This window comes from Marmota flaviventris, chromosome 11 (genome assembly GCF_047511675.1).
Source record: "Marmota flaviventris isolate mMarFla1 chromosome 11, mMarFla1.hap1, whole genome shotgun sequence".
In the NCBI taxonomy this organism is placed as follows: Eukaryota; Metazoa; Chordata; class Mammalia; order Rodentia; family Sciuridae; genus Marmota; species Marmota flaviventris.
This window is the reverse complement of record NC_092508.1, coordinates 63468854-63482278: the sequence shown is the minus strand read 5'-3', so window position 1 is coordinate 63482278 and position 13425 is coordinate 63468854. Positions and strand designations below refer to the sequence as shown.

Sequence of the window (13425 nt, the reverse complement as noted above, 5' to 3'; positions counted from 1 at the left end):
TGAGGGAACAGGAAGTGAAGCACTTGAACTTCCTCCCCCTGACAGTGACATTATTCTTTCCCTAGGATGTGCAAAATTTCCATTTTTTTCCATGTCCTTTTCTTTCCCTTCTCCAACATGCCATACTCATTTTAAAGATTTGCAGGATCATGATAAAGAAAGTTTAAAATTATTTCCCCTAAATGAGGGAATAAATTATAAGTAATCCTACATTAGAGAAAACTAAAATTAATTCAAATCTAGTTTTAGAATACCTCATTAATTAAATATGGCTTCAGGTAAAAGGAAAATGTATGTACTTGCTGGCTGAGAGAAAAAATTAAAATATGCTCAACCATAGAGACAATTTTTTTTTTTTTGCTGTCAAACAACCCAAAGTCCGAAATTCATAATGATTAGATGATAAAATCTAATCATTCTATTTTAAGAAAGGGCAGCAAAGGTGAATCAAGGTAATTAAATGGCCCAGGACTCTCAGAAAGTTGATGAAAAAAAGAATTGTAAACCTGAGTCCTACACTTGACACTCAGGAATACAGCACCAACTGGAAAACACCTTGTTTTTCTCCTTTAAAACTAAAAGATCTGCTTTACCTCCCTCGTGCTTTAACATTAGATCCCACAAAGGCTATCACCATGACTCCACAATTTTGCTCCCTAAGTTTCTGTCCAAAAAATAGTCATGAATTGACCAAGACAGTGCTGAACACTGGGGACACAGTGAATAACGTGACACCGATTCTGCTTGCAAAGAGCTCACAGGCTGCTGCAGAAGGTAAAAGTGTAAGGAAGCAAACTACAAATGACACCAAGTACAGCAAGGAATTAGGCCCAAGAGGTACAAGTTGTGCTGGTGAGAGACCAGGCCCAGGAAGGGAGTGGGGGAACCATATGAGAAAGCTTTACAAAAGAGGTCTTAGGCTCGGAAAGGTGCAAGTTCAGGAGGAGGCTTTCCAAGCAGTCAGGCCCTGGTGGATTACCAAGGATGCTCAGAGAGCGTGGGATGCACAGGTAGTGAGGTAAACAGGCATGCATGCAGTTCTCTCTGCACATGTATGTAAATTAAGCTTTATGTACACAAGCATTTGGAAAAAGTTAGCAAATCTCCCCAAAGTAAAAATGATTGCATATTTGAATATGCAGACCTCAACATGTAACTGAACGTGATGTGAGAACACTGACTTGCCCATTCATTTCCAGTAAAAGAGTAAAATCAGTTCTTTACAAAGTTGTAAAAAATAGTATCTTTTAAAATACTTTCAGCCTATACATCTTTGTTTCTTATTCTCCAAAAGTTGACCTCTGAGATTTGTAGATGTTTACAAAACTAAGTGTCTTCAAAGATACTCCAATCTAAAAAAATACACACATTTCCCATAAATGGGGACCAGCAAATCACAATCTCCAGGGTGAAAAGCCAATGTTCCTAGTCAAAAGCAATCAGAAAGGAGCCACTATTCCAGAATATATGCTTTTTTAAAAAACCCAAATCACCCTGTGCATTGAAAACAATTCCCTATGATGCTTTTCTCTTGTCTTTTCCTCTGTGTTTATCTGTCTAATTCACCTCCTGCACCAACACCAATCAAGTTCTTATAGTGCAAAAGGAAGAACTCCACAGCTGCAAGGGTTTGTCTAGTAAGTATGCCTGTCCTGAGTCTGAAATGTACTATTCTGATAGCACCCCCTAGTGACCAAAAGCACCACTCTGACCAAACTCTGTCTTCTAAACTGAACAAAACCAAAGCATTTAAAATTTAAAAATTGATGAACATATCCATGAGCTTACACTCTGGGAATACCTGTCCCAGTTACAGTCCCAATTAAACCAATAGCTTTAAATTTTCTAGTCTACTGTTCTCTCAGCTCCAAAAATAGGAAAAATAATATCCTCCATCACCATTGTCCTACCTTTTATCTATGTGGGCTCCTGGATGAGATATACAACCAACTGTTTATATATTTATATATTTATATATTACCACTGTTTCTACACAAGAGTAAGAAACTAAGCAGAGAGAAGTCTGCACTCTCAGGCCCATTTGAATCATCAGGAGTATTTTATATTAAATCTATAACATGTGGGAATTGTTGTAGAGGTCTGTTTACTTGCCCTTCACGATTAACATACACTTTGAATCCTCCCTACCTTTATTTACTCAGCTCTAAGGAGAACTGCAAAAACCAAAGAACTTTCTGGAAATAGCTTGCCACCACCCCAACTGTATATAAATTTGACCCCCAAATACTGGAACCCTATCTTCAAAATTGAGACTTTTTGTTCTGACATGAATAATGTACATTTCTTGGATTTGGTAATAGAAAACGTAATATAAATAAATTAATTTAAATTTAAAATAAAAGTGGTAACAATGAAAAGTACTTAGGCCATCACCTTGAATCCTCTGCCAAATGAAACACCCTGGACTGACTAAGGCTGCTGCTTGTGTTCATAGATCAGTAGGGAGCTAACCTACCTTTTATCCCTAACTACCAGACTGGTCTGATACCTTTCAAAAGCCAAAACTTTTACTGTTTGACTAAAACTTACTGCTGCCCTCTACTGGGAAAACTTGGAACAAAACTAAAACCAAGCATGTCTCTATTTGCACCTCAGTCTGCTGTTGGAAGCAGCTGTTACAGTAGCAGCAGAAACAGAACAGCAGCAGAGGTGTGGCCCATAGCAGCAGCAGTCCTTCAGACTTATGAAAACAACAGTGGCATCATAATGAGGAAATTGTAATAATGAAAGCAACATATGTGATCATAAATATAATAACATTTACTATAATGATGATAACAAACATTTATTGCATATTTTGTCCCAACCACTGTGCCATGCATGTCCTATGAGTTGCCAAATTCAGTTCTCCCAACATGGGAGGTATTATCTTTGCTGCTTAAGAGTGAGAAGACGAGTTTCTGACAAGTGCTTAATAACTTTTGATGCTATTATATTCTCCCTAGACATCTTTCTACCCTTCAGACTCTCCAAAGCCCTTTTATCCCCTTACTCCCTTTGCACCTGCTCAAATTCTGGCAAACTTCCCAGGTTCCTACTGTGATGCTTTTAGCATCTCCTAGTGCTCATAAATAGAGTGGACACCCTCATGCTGAGAATGACAAATCTACACCCCTTTTCCTACTTACTCTATGTTACTCTGCTTATTCTTGTCCACTCCTTTTTCCTCTTCTTCCTCCTGAGGTATGATTTAGTAGAAAGTGAACAGAACCAGAAATAAGAATGGGGTCCCACTCCTGCCTCTGCCAGCCTTGGGACTTTGGGCAGGTCCTTCCACCTCACACACTTTCATGTGCTGAGTATGGTAATACAGCTGCCCCATCTGTCTTCAAGTATAGCTGTTCAGCACAAACAAGGAAAAGCTATGAGAGGGATCTGAAAGCTGTGGAAGAATATCTGATGCATGTGCATTTAATTCTTATTGCTCTACGTCTCTTCACAAATACACACATCAAACTTGTCATTGGTAGAGAGGGTTTGCTACAGTGAGAGAAAGTCCTGGCTCTTACCCACTCTGCCTGTATCTTGATGAGACTGGAAAGAAATTATAAAGATAGTTGAACAGGAAGCAGCAGTAAAATCATGATTGTATTTCTTTTCCTTCTTGAGGGTTTCTATGGACTTATTCTCCATTTCATCCAAGGCAACAGCAATAGAAGACATCTCCTTCGTCCACCCCCCACTGTCAGAACTCTCTTCAATCCTGCCTTCTCCACACACTTAAAAAAAATGTCCATTATTATGCAGACACAATAGTCATTCTCCTTATTTACATGATTATCATGACATCACTGTGGACCAAACCCCCATGGCATCAAACACAGAGCCAGCCATCCTGCACAGATCAGCACTCATCACTCTGTAGCACTGAATAATGTGGCTAGCTCCACTATATGGGTTAGGCCCAGAGAAGGTAAACAGCTCACCTGATGAAGGGAACAGCTCTGGTAACCTTCCTTTCAGCCCAGATGCAGGAAGTAGAGCAGTACCATCTTCACTTCCTGCCTAAATCTGCTAGCAAAGTGCTCTTTATGTATTGGATCACTTAAAATCAGGGAAATCCTATCATTGACATCCTATGAATGTGCAGCCATAAAGACATACACTATAAATATTTCCTTGCAAAAGAAAAGACCATTCTAGATTAAAGGAGACACAATAACTAAACAATTCTGGATTGGGTCCAGGATCAGACAAATGACATTAATGGGAAAATTGACAAAATTAGCAAAAATCTAGTTAGGACCTAAAGTTAAATAATAGAATCAGATCAATGTGAATTTCCTGATTTTGATAACCATACTGTATAAAACACATAGGGCAAGTTATCAATGCACGGTATCAAATAAAAGTGAATTGTAATTATTTCTGTTCATGGATTCCTAAGCACACAGGAGGATCAAATAGGACCAACATCCTTAGGTCCTTAATACAAAAACAACTTCACAGGCTCACATAAGAAATTCTGCTTAGTGGTACAAGACTATAAACTCAGCTACAGAAGAAGCTAAGGCAGGAGGATTGAAAGCTCAAGGCCAGCTTAGGAAATTTAGTGAGAACATGTCTCAAAATTTAAAATAATAATGGACTGGGAACATAGCTCAGTGGTAAAGCAATCCTGGGTTCAATTCCCAGTACCAAAAACAAAACAAATCCAAGAAAGACAAAAAGAAATAAAAATTCTGGGAACTCCACAATGTGTCCCAATCTTTCCAAAATACAATGATTCTACCCACAAGTGGCAATAATGCAATATCCCCTTCACCTTCCGATAATAACTAATCATTTTTAAGTTTCCCCTTATGTGTTTAAAAAAATGCAGGCAAAAGCTCTGCAGCAATTCCACCTCCCATGAAAACACAGAAAACCACCTAAAAAGCACTGGGTACTACCTCCCCCACCTTATCCCTTTTCTGGCCAATATGTTCTTGGCTGAGCAGTTGGCAGTTAGATATGTGTGTAACTACTAACTCTTTGCCCTTTGTCCCACCACATGTGGGTTTCAGAAAACACCTGAACATGAGGATGGGTGCAGTGACTCAAGGTTCCCATCACTGGCATAAAGCTTACACCTCAGCCAATGCTGAGAATTGCATGTTCCTACGGAAGATGCACATTGCCCTAAGCATCTGAATTCAATTTTAACAGATGACTGACATCCTTCCCCACCTACTAAATTGAGTAAATGACAAAACGCACGTGATTAAGCTTCCAAATCTCCAAAGCTGGCTGGAGACAGGCCCTTAGAGAGCCAGCTGAGAGGCAGTAATGGCATTAAAGCCTTCTCTTCTCATACAGAAAGATAAGTGAAAAGTTGAAAAGAAGTTATACAACTGGACTAAACTCTGTTCTCAAGGGTCTTCACTGGCATGTTCTTACTTAAGACTATATAGACCACCTTAGGATCCAAGAACATCAAATCTCTCATTACCCTTCACTACATGCCTCAGGTAAGAGAGAGTTTCCATTTTACAGACAGAAAAATTAGCAGCACCAAAGAATCAAGAAGATCCCTAAACAACACTGTCTATAGGCAAAAGAACCCAGAAGGAACCAAATGCTCTACAGTAAGAAAACAAATATCCTTAATTTCTGCAATTCATACACACACACACACACACACACACACGCACACACATGCATGCACACACAGTTTATACCACTAAATTACCAGAAAAGCAACGGTGGTATCTTATTTATTTATTTTTTTCCTGAATTAAAACCTGGATGAAGACAAATCGCCCACCCTCTTGGAATTATGTGGCTTCCAACCAATGCTTTGCAGCCTGGCCAAACAATGTTAACAGGCTTCTCGCTCTCCCTTGCAAAAGAACAGCACTGGTAGGTTCTGCAGAATTTTATGGAAGCAGTTACAAGACTAGCCTATATTTTTTAAATATGAAAAACATTTGTGTTTTAAAAAAAAATCTCTCTTAATTGTGGTCACCATAAGGGAGAAGAGCATGTTGCCTGACTGTCTAAGAACTTTGCTAACAGAACCAGTTGTCATTTAAACAATAGTGCATGCACGAATTATTTGTTTCTATTTTAAAACAACAAACTGAAGTGACAAAAATCAAAGCACCAGCATCAATAAGAAGCCTCTGAGGAACAAATCTACACCTTGGAAAGCAGAACAACCAGGAGACACTGGAGCAAATAGGAAAGCAAGTAGCTGAAAAGACCTCACTAAAAGAAAGAATGAAAGACACAAGTAACATGAAAGATCTTTGTACCAAATTTGAACAAAAGCAACTTAAACACTGTATAAAAAAAAAAAAAAAAAAAAAAACAGGGAACTGTGAAGACATCCTAGGATAAAAGTTTCCATTGCACTTGAGGATTAAATTAACATTTACCGTCTATGGCCAAGTCTGCACGAGAAGTTTCCAGGAAGGAACATCAAGTTTGCTGACCAACATTACAAGGTAAAGACAGGGAAGGATGTGCTCACTATTAACAGGAATCCTAGGAGCAAAAGTCTGCTAGGCATTCGGGGATTCAAGTGAGTGGAAAACAGTTCCAAATGGCCTTTCCTCAGTTTATTAAAGAACATGTGATCACTCAGCCAGTACTCACCTCTGGGCACATCTCAAAAAGAAGAAATACACTCTGCTGATTATGGCAAGGAAGCACACCTGCCAGCACTATAATCCCAGCTCCTCAGGAGGCTGAGGCAGCAGGATCAAGAGTTCAAGGTCAGCCGTGGGCAACTTAGAAAGACCCAGTCTCAATATTAAACTTTTTAAAATGGGATGGGGATGTAGTTCAATGTTAGAGTGCCCCCAGTTGAACCCCCAGTTCTGAGCAAAAATAAAATAAAATAAAATAGAGAAGTTATGGAGGGATACGTGGAGAGGACCTTGTGAGTGATCAGATGGAACAGGCAAGGTAGGGAGGAGGTATCACATAGAATTCCAGTGTCCTGGGGCTGGGGGAAGAAATACAATGCACAGGAAGCTTGGGAGAGATGGCCAACTGCTTGCATGCGAGGTGACTAAAAGGCTGGACAACTGTGCAGCACTAAGATGAAGGTCTTAGGCTAAAGCTCTGCAAAGGAAGCAGGCCTAGGAAACCTCGCTGGCTATGAGGAAACAGCTAACAGGATGAAAACAGATGAAACTTCAGTGAAGAAGAAAGCAAAGCTGAATACCAAAACACTAGTCCTTTGCAGATGTATACTGTGCAAGCCAATGGCTTCCAAACTGCTTTTATCCTCTCTGGCACAAAGTTTAGACATCCCACCAAAGGACTCAGGGCCAGACTCCAACACACAGGGAATCTCTCCAGGCTCCACCCTCAGTCTGCAGTTAAGGAATCCTCAAATTCTGGTCAGGCACTTCTGGGTTCTAATCTGCTGCCTCAGACAGAAGACTTATCTGTGCTGCCTTGGTACATGCACCACAGGATGGACTGTCTGCCCAGTTTCCCCTGTTCCCTCAGAGACAACAGGGGGACCAACATCTCCAAAGCAAATACAATACAAACCACCAAGTTCTGCTGCTCCAGGAGAGGAGCTCAGATATCTACACATAGTGGGTCTGTCCTTGAAGTCTACTTTAAAATTTGTTTAAACAATTCTAAAAGCATCACCTAAATGCATTTTCTACATTATGTTCTAGAAAAGGCAACCTCCTAAGTTAACCTTCATTACTTATACCCTGGGCATAATGACATGCATTCTCTAAAGCACATTTCTTTGCCAATTTTATTTAGAGCACAGACAACTCAGATTCGTATCAGCTTTGTTTATAACTTTAACAGGGGCCAGGGGAAGAACTTCCCTTCCTAAATTCTATGACTATGTAAATACTTTAAATTATAAATGTTTAATATTTAAAATCAAGCTAAACCAAACCAGTGGTTAAATTTTGTTAGAGTTCATACCAGAATGAACTTAATTACAAATAAATAAAACTCTACATAAATGCAAACATCAATAAATACACTCACACATACATGCCATTTTAAAAATCTAAAAACTAGAATGGAAAATTTTTCAGATTGTCGTTAACGTAACTTAGTCAACATAAGGTAGACTACAAATGAGATCACAGATCTTTTACGAGGAAAGAATTATGTCCCAGAAACATTCAAACAACCATGAAAAACAAGAGTTTGTCATTTTCCATTTAAAACTGTGTTTAAAAATGACCATTCCTCTTTTGCAAATCACAAAGAAAAGATATTCAAAGGTATTTTTACCTCCTCAGTATTCCAGCCTCATCCACTCTGACCTTATTTCAACAAAGATGATAAATGGAAAGATGAAATCATTTGAGTTTCTCACAGTTTCCACACCCGAACACCTAACAGCAAACCCAGCTAACCAAAAGGCAAAGGCATGTATCTAGGTGATCACTAATCAGGACTAAACAACATGTCCTGAGTATGTGGGAATCATTTCCTTGGGTGGGGCTCGGCTCCTGCAGGGCAATGGGACAGTGGCGCTTACCTTCTTGGCTCTTTGGGCTATGTCTGGCGTTCTGGTAAGCAGCTTCTCAATCAGGTACTCTCTGTTCTGCAAAACAAATGATCCCAACAGTTTAACACCAAACATGATACATATGAATTCACAGTGATTTCAAAATAGCAGATTGACTTGGGTTTTTAAGCATGTTACCTTGGCTTTCTGGAAGAATTTGCATTTTAAAAGTTCTGCTGCTGTGGGCCTGAAAGATCAATAATAAATTAGAGTTGAAACAATGATCACTTGATAAATACACTGCCTTGATGATACAACTTAACCTTACAGTATTTCTGGAAGACTAATTTTAAGACCAGCAAAACCAGAAACTAAATTAATCATGAGTCTCGGCACCAAATAAAATAGTGCCAGTTTTCCAGTTCTTTCTAAACACCTCTACTGCACAACACATAAACTCCTGTAAGTTAAAAGCTTGGGGCATGATCAATTTTTCATTCTTCATTCTTACACTTCACTAAGTGAATTCAGTGTTTCTAAAAGGTGACAGACTGACATGTCTGTAAGCTGAATTCCTATGTTTATTAAGAAACCCTACAAGCAGCAATCTGACCCTGTCAAAGAAACTATAGCCTACTGTGCTCTGTGATTGCCCAGGAGCAGCAGTTACTGAAAGGGCCCACAGATCCTGTATCCAAGCTCTGTCTGCCTGGTGAAAGAACCTGCTTCAAGTGTACATGCACCACTGTTCCCAGAGGAAGGTAAATGTGGTGGAGATTAATAAACTGCAACTTCAGCCGGGCATGGTGGCGCATGCTTGTGATCCCAGGTATCTGGGAGGCTGAGGCAAAAGGATGGACAGCTTGAAACCAGCCTGGGAGACTCAATGATATACTGTCTCAAAATAAAAACTAAAAATGACTGGGGATGTAACTCAGTGGTAAAGCACCCCTGGGTTCAAACTCTAATATCATCAATCAATCAATCAATCAATCAATAAAGAAATACATGCAAATTGTGGTGTTATTCAACTTGTTTCTCCATCCTATATTTCCTTCAAACTGAAAGTTAGGTCTGAAGGGTCAAATAGGTTTCACGTAGCATCTGAATGCTAATATGATGCTAACAGTTTTTCATATTTTATAGCATTTCAGATTCAGATTTTAGACTTTTGAATCAGGGATACACAACTGGTAAAGTCTGCAAATATTCCTAGATCCAAAATAACCTCAGAAATCTGCAACATTTCTGATACAAGCATTTTTGATCCCAGGTACTCCAGCTGGACTTCCTATACTTCTTGCTGCAGCATCTCAGGCACAAGTACTGTGAGGCTATTTCACTGTTAGTGATGTTAACTTGAACCACTTGGTCCCCAGGCCCAAAGCTCTCCACTGTAAATGTAGGTTTTCCCTATTGCAATTAGCAAGTATTCCGTTGGGTAATACTTTGGCACTGTATGAATATCATGTTCCTGAAAACCTTTCCCCTAATGGCTTTAGTAATGTGGCTTTAAATAATTGTTTCATGCAAAGTGGCAGAAGACTAGATTTTTACTTCTATCATTCATTCTATGTTTAACTGACATTCTTCCATAAAGAATTATTTCCTAGGCTGGGGTTGTGGCTTAGCGGTAGAGCGCTTGCCTAGCATGTGTGAAGCACTGGGTTCGATCCTCAACACCACATAAAAATAAAAATAAAGGTATTTTTTCTATCTACAACTAAAATTTTTTTAAAAAAATTATTTCCTTCACCAATAGCTCCTTCTAATGACTTGGAATTGTGAGCTGAGGGTATAGCTCAGTAGTAGAAAGCTTGCCTAGCATGCCCACAGCCCTGAGTTCAATCCCCAGCACAGAAAAAAAAAAAATGTCACACAGAAAAAATTTACTAAATCTAGAGTTTAGGACAGTTGGCCAGACATCTCCCCAAAGGGAAAGGGAAAGACATGAGGGAACTCTTCCAGATTGCAACAGACTTAACAAGATATAAAACCAAATGCAATACATGACCTTTGACTGAATCCTGCATTTGGAAAGAAAGAGACAAAGCTACAAAAGACACTTGAAAATGATTACAGAAGTGTGAATGCGCTATATAGCAGTAATTTTAGGAAGCTACTATTCATTTACTTAGGTGCAAAAAAGTATTGTGGTTATGTAGGACACATTCATTTTATAAGTAAGGCAAGTGAAGTATTAAGTCTATTATTCACTTTGTTTTAAACAGTTGAGCAAATGTTGGCAGAAAATATGGGAAATGTTAATAATTGTTAAATTTAAATGCTAATATAGAAATAAGCATTTTTCTATTTTTTCACATTTTCTGTATGCTCTAAATCCTGGGAGCATCAAAAACTGGGAGTTGGGTAAGCATCATTGAATATCATTGGGCATTCTTTCAGGCAGTGATTACTAAAAGTACAAGGAATATTACACTGGGGCTGGGCATGCAAATCTAGAAGATTCCTAGTACTTGAAATGATTAGAAACCATGCTTCAGAAACTGGAAGCTCCTCTAAAGTGTTCCTAGGGACCAAACCCAAGCATGAAAAAGAATTAGGAGACATCATTGAGCACATCAGTGCCACAAACAGGGGCCATAAGTGTATTTCTGGGCAGTAAAAATTTTCTACTTAAACTGTTATTACTTTTTCTTTCCTCAAATTTCAAATGGAACCCTGGCTACAGTTACCTGATAAAGGACCCTAAGTCTCCATATCCACTACAATAAATAGCTGTAAATTGCTAATTGCTTTGAGTAAATAAAGGCCTAAACAACAGGTAGGCAATATTCCTTGGTAAACTCATTATATTTATGAATCTGCACCTTGGTTAAAAAGCACAGAACTTAAGAAAGAATCTAGCCATTTTAATGACATAACTTTGCTTATTATTTTAATGCCTACTCATCCTGATCATCAGCAATATTTCTAGCTTTTTACTTCTATCATTCATTCTATGTTTAACTGACATTACACAGGGGCTGAGAAGGATTTTGTGGCCCATGTGGCACCTCACAACATGAAATAAAAATTTAAAAACCAAGAAGGTGGCTGGGTCTGGTGGTGTGCCCCTCTAATCCCAGAACTCAGGAGGCTGAGGCAGGAGGATCATGAAAGCCCAAGAGCTGAAACCAGCCTGGGCAATGTGGCAAGTGCTGTCTCAAAAAAACAAAGAAAGAAAGAAAGAAAAAGAAAAAAGAAAGGAGGAAGGAAGGGAAGAGGGAGAGAAGGAAGGAGGGAGGGAAAAGAAAAGAAGACTATAAATAACTTAGATTTTCTCTAAAAAGTGAAAGCAACTCTAAGATCAAGATGATTAAGAAAGTCAGGGCCACTATTTTGTTTGAAACCCTCATGGTCTCATCTCTGGCCAACAGGTAAAACAGCCTCCTAGTTCATCTCTCTGCTACCTCTTGCTCCTCATTCACTGCATCATCACAATGCTGCCCATATTAGTACCTAAGGGGGGGGGGGGGGGGAACTGACCCTTTCTTATTCATCCTCAGAGATTTCGGTGGCCTGAGGTAAAAGCAAGTTTTCTAGATCTGGATTCCTCCATCATCTCCCTCATGCCCACGTACTCTCTCCTTCAGCTACAGTGATGTTCTCACCCATCTCTTGATCTTTCATGACACGGAGCACAGTGATTTTCCTGCTTCAAATTTTTCCATAACCAACTGGCACACCTTGCTCATCAGTCAAGAAACAATTGAGATGTCATCATTTTCAAAGGCACCTCTCCCAGCTTCTGGAGATAGAATGCACAGCTCCGACCCCAGGCTCACCATGCTCACCCTGCTCTACACACACTCCCACTCTCCATTTATCTGGATCTATGGCCCCACCTCCACTTCACTGGCTCAGGAGCCCTTCCAAATCAGGAACTACACAGGATTTATTTTTATATTCCCAGTGCCTAGCACAGAACAGAAAACTGCGGTAGCTCGATTTCATATTTTCATCATCTATGAGGTGAAAGTGACGTTGCTAGACATGTGGACCCAGTACTGTAACTCCTGCAGCTAGATTTAGTCAGGACCCAAATCTAAGCATCTGTTCAGTACAGTGGGGATTGTGAGAAAGATGCAATAAAAACGAGACTTGTGCTAGTGGAAAAGAAAAAAAAAATTAGGGACAGGAAAGAGAGATACTTAGCAGAGAGAGGTACTGAGCTGGGGAGTCAAAATGCCTCCCTTACCCTCTCACTTCTGTGCCTCCCATTCTCCTTGTGCACAGGAAAGGTCAAGTCTAGCACCAAAGTAGAGAGGAGGCTGGAAAATGCCAGGCATACCTTCAGCTCCAGGACTGGGAAAAGGCTTTCCCTTCCCCAGCAAGGTCATTTCTATGGTAACCAAAACTGTAAAGGGGAAAAGCACAAAAGAAAACCCCTTCCTCTGCACTTCTCTCCACCTCTGGCCTTCATCAGTAAACATAAAAATATGATGATGTAAGAAATTAAAAATGGTTCAAAAAACCCATAATCTCCCCCAACCCCCAGGCACAAATATTAAGCTATAGATCATTCCAAATCTATACAGAGAGTAACTAACGCGTCACTGGCTCCTTGTCCTGCTCAAGTCAGCTGAAGTGTTTGTAGCTTTGGGGTACAATCCCACGTGTGCCAAACCAGCTACCTGAGGAAGTAGGGGGGGAAAGAAGCAGGAAGAAGTGGAAAATGACAGAGGGAAGAGAGTGGCAGAAGGTGCTAGGAAAGCAGAGGTGCCTGCTGCTACTTAGATCTCAGGGTTTGTTCTGGGTTCTTTGTTGTGGCTTTTAGCCTCTCACATTCGTTTAGTTTTATGCCATAGTAACTGTTAATGTGGAGTCATAAGTGCTCCTGCCTTTCAGCTGAGTTCTTCAGGAGAAAGAATTCTGCACAGTCATGTCTTCTATGGTCACTAACATAATATAAATCCAGACACTGTTTTATAAGAAATGCTAAAATGCTACCAGCAACCAATATAATGGTCCAGGTT

At 39.7% G+C, this 13425-nt stretch overlaps 1 protein-coding gene across 1 annotated transcript in view; it reads right to left on the bottom strand.

The window, feature by feature from the left end:
- Positions 1-13425, bottom strand: part of Stk39 (serine/threonine kinase 39) — a 270584-nt gene that overhangs the window by 150050 nt on the left and 107109 nt on the right. Inside the window, exons 9-10 of the mRNA XM_027946124.2 lie at positions 8645-8693; positions 8477-8542 (exon numbers count right to left, since the gene is read on the bottom strand). Of these exons, the coding sequence (XP_027801925.2) occupies positions 8477-8542; positions 8645-8693 (115 nt within the window). The remainder of the gene's footprint in view (positions 1-8476; positions 8543-8644; positions 8694-13425) is intronic.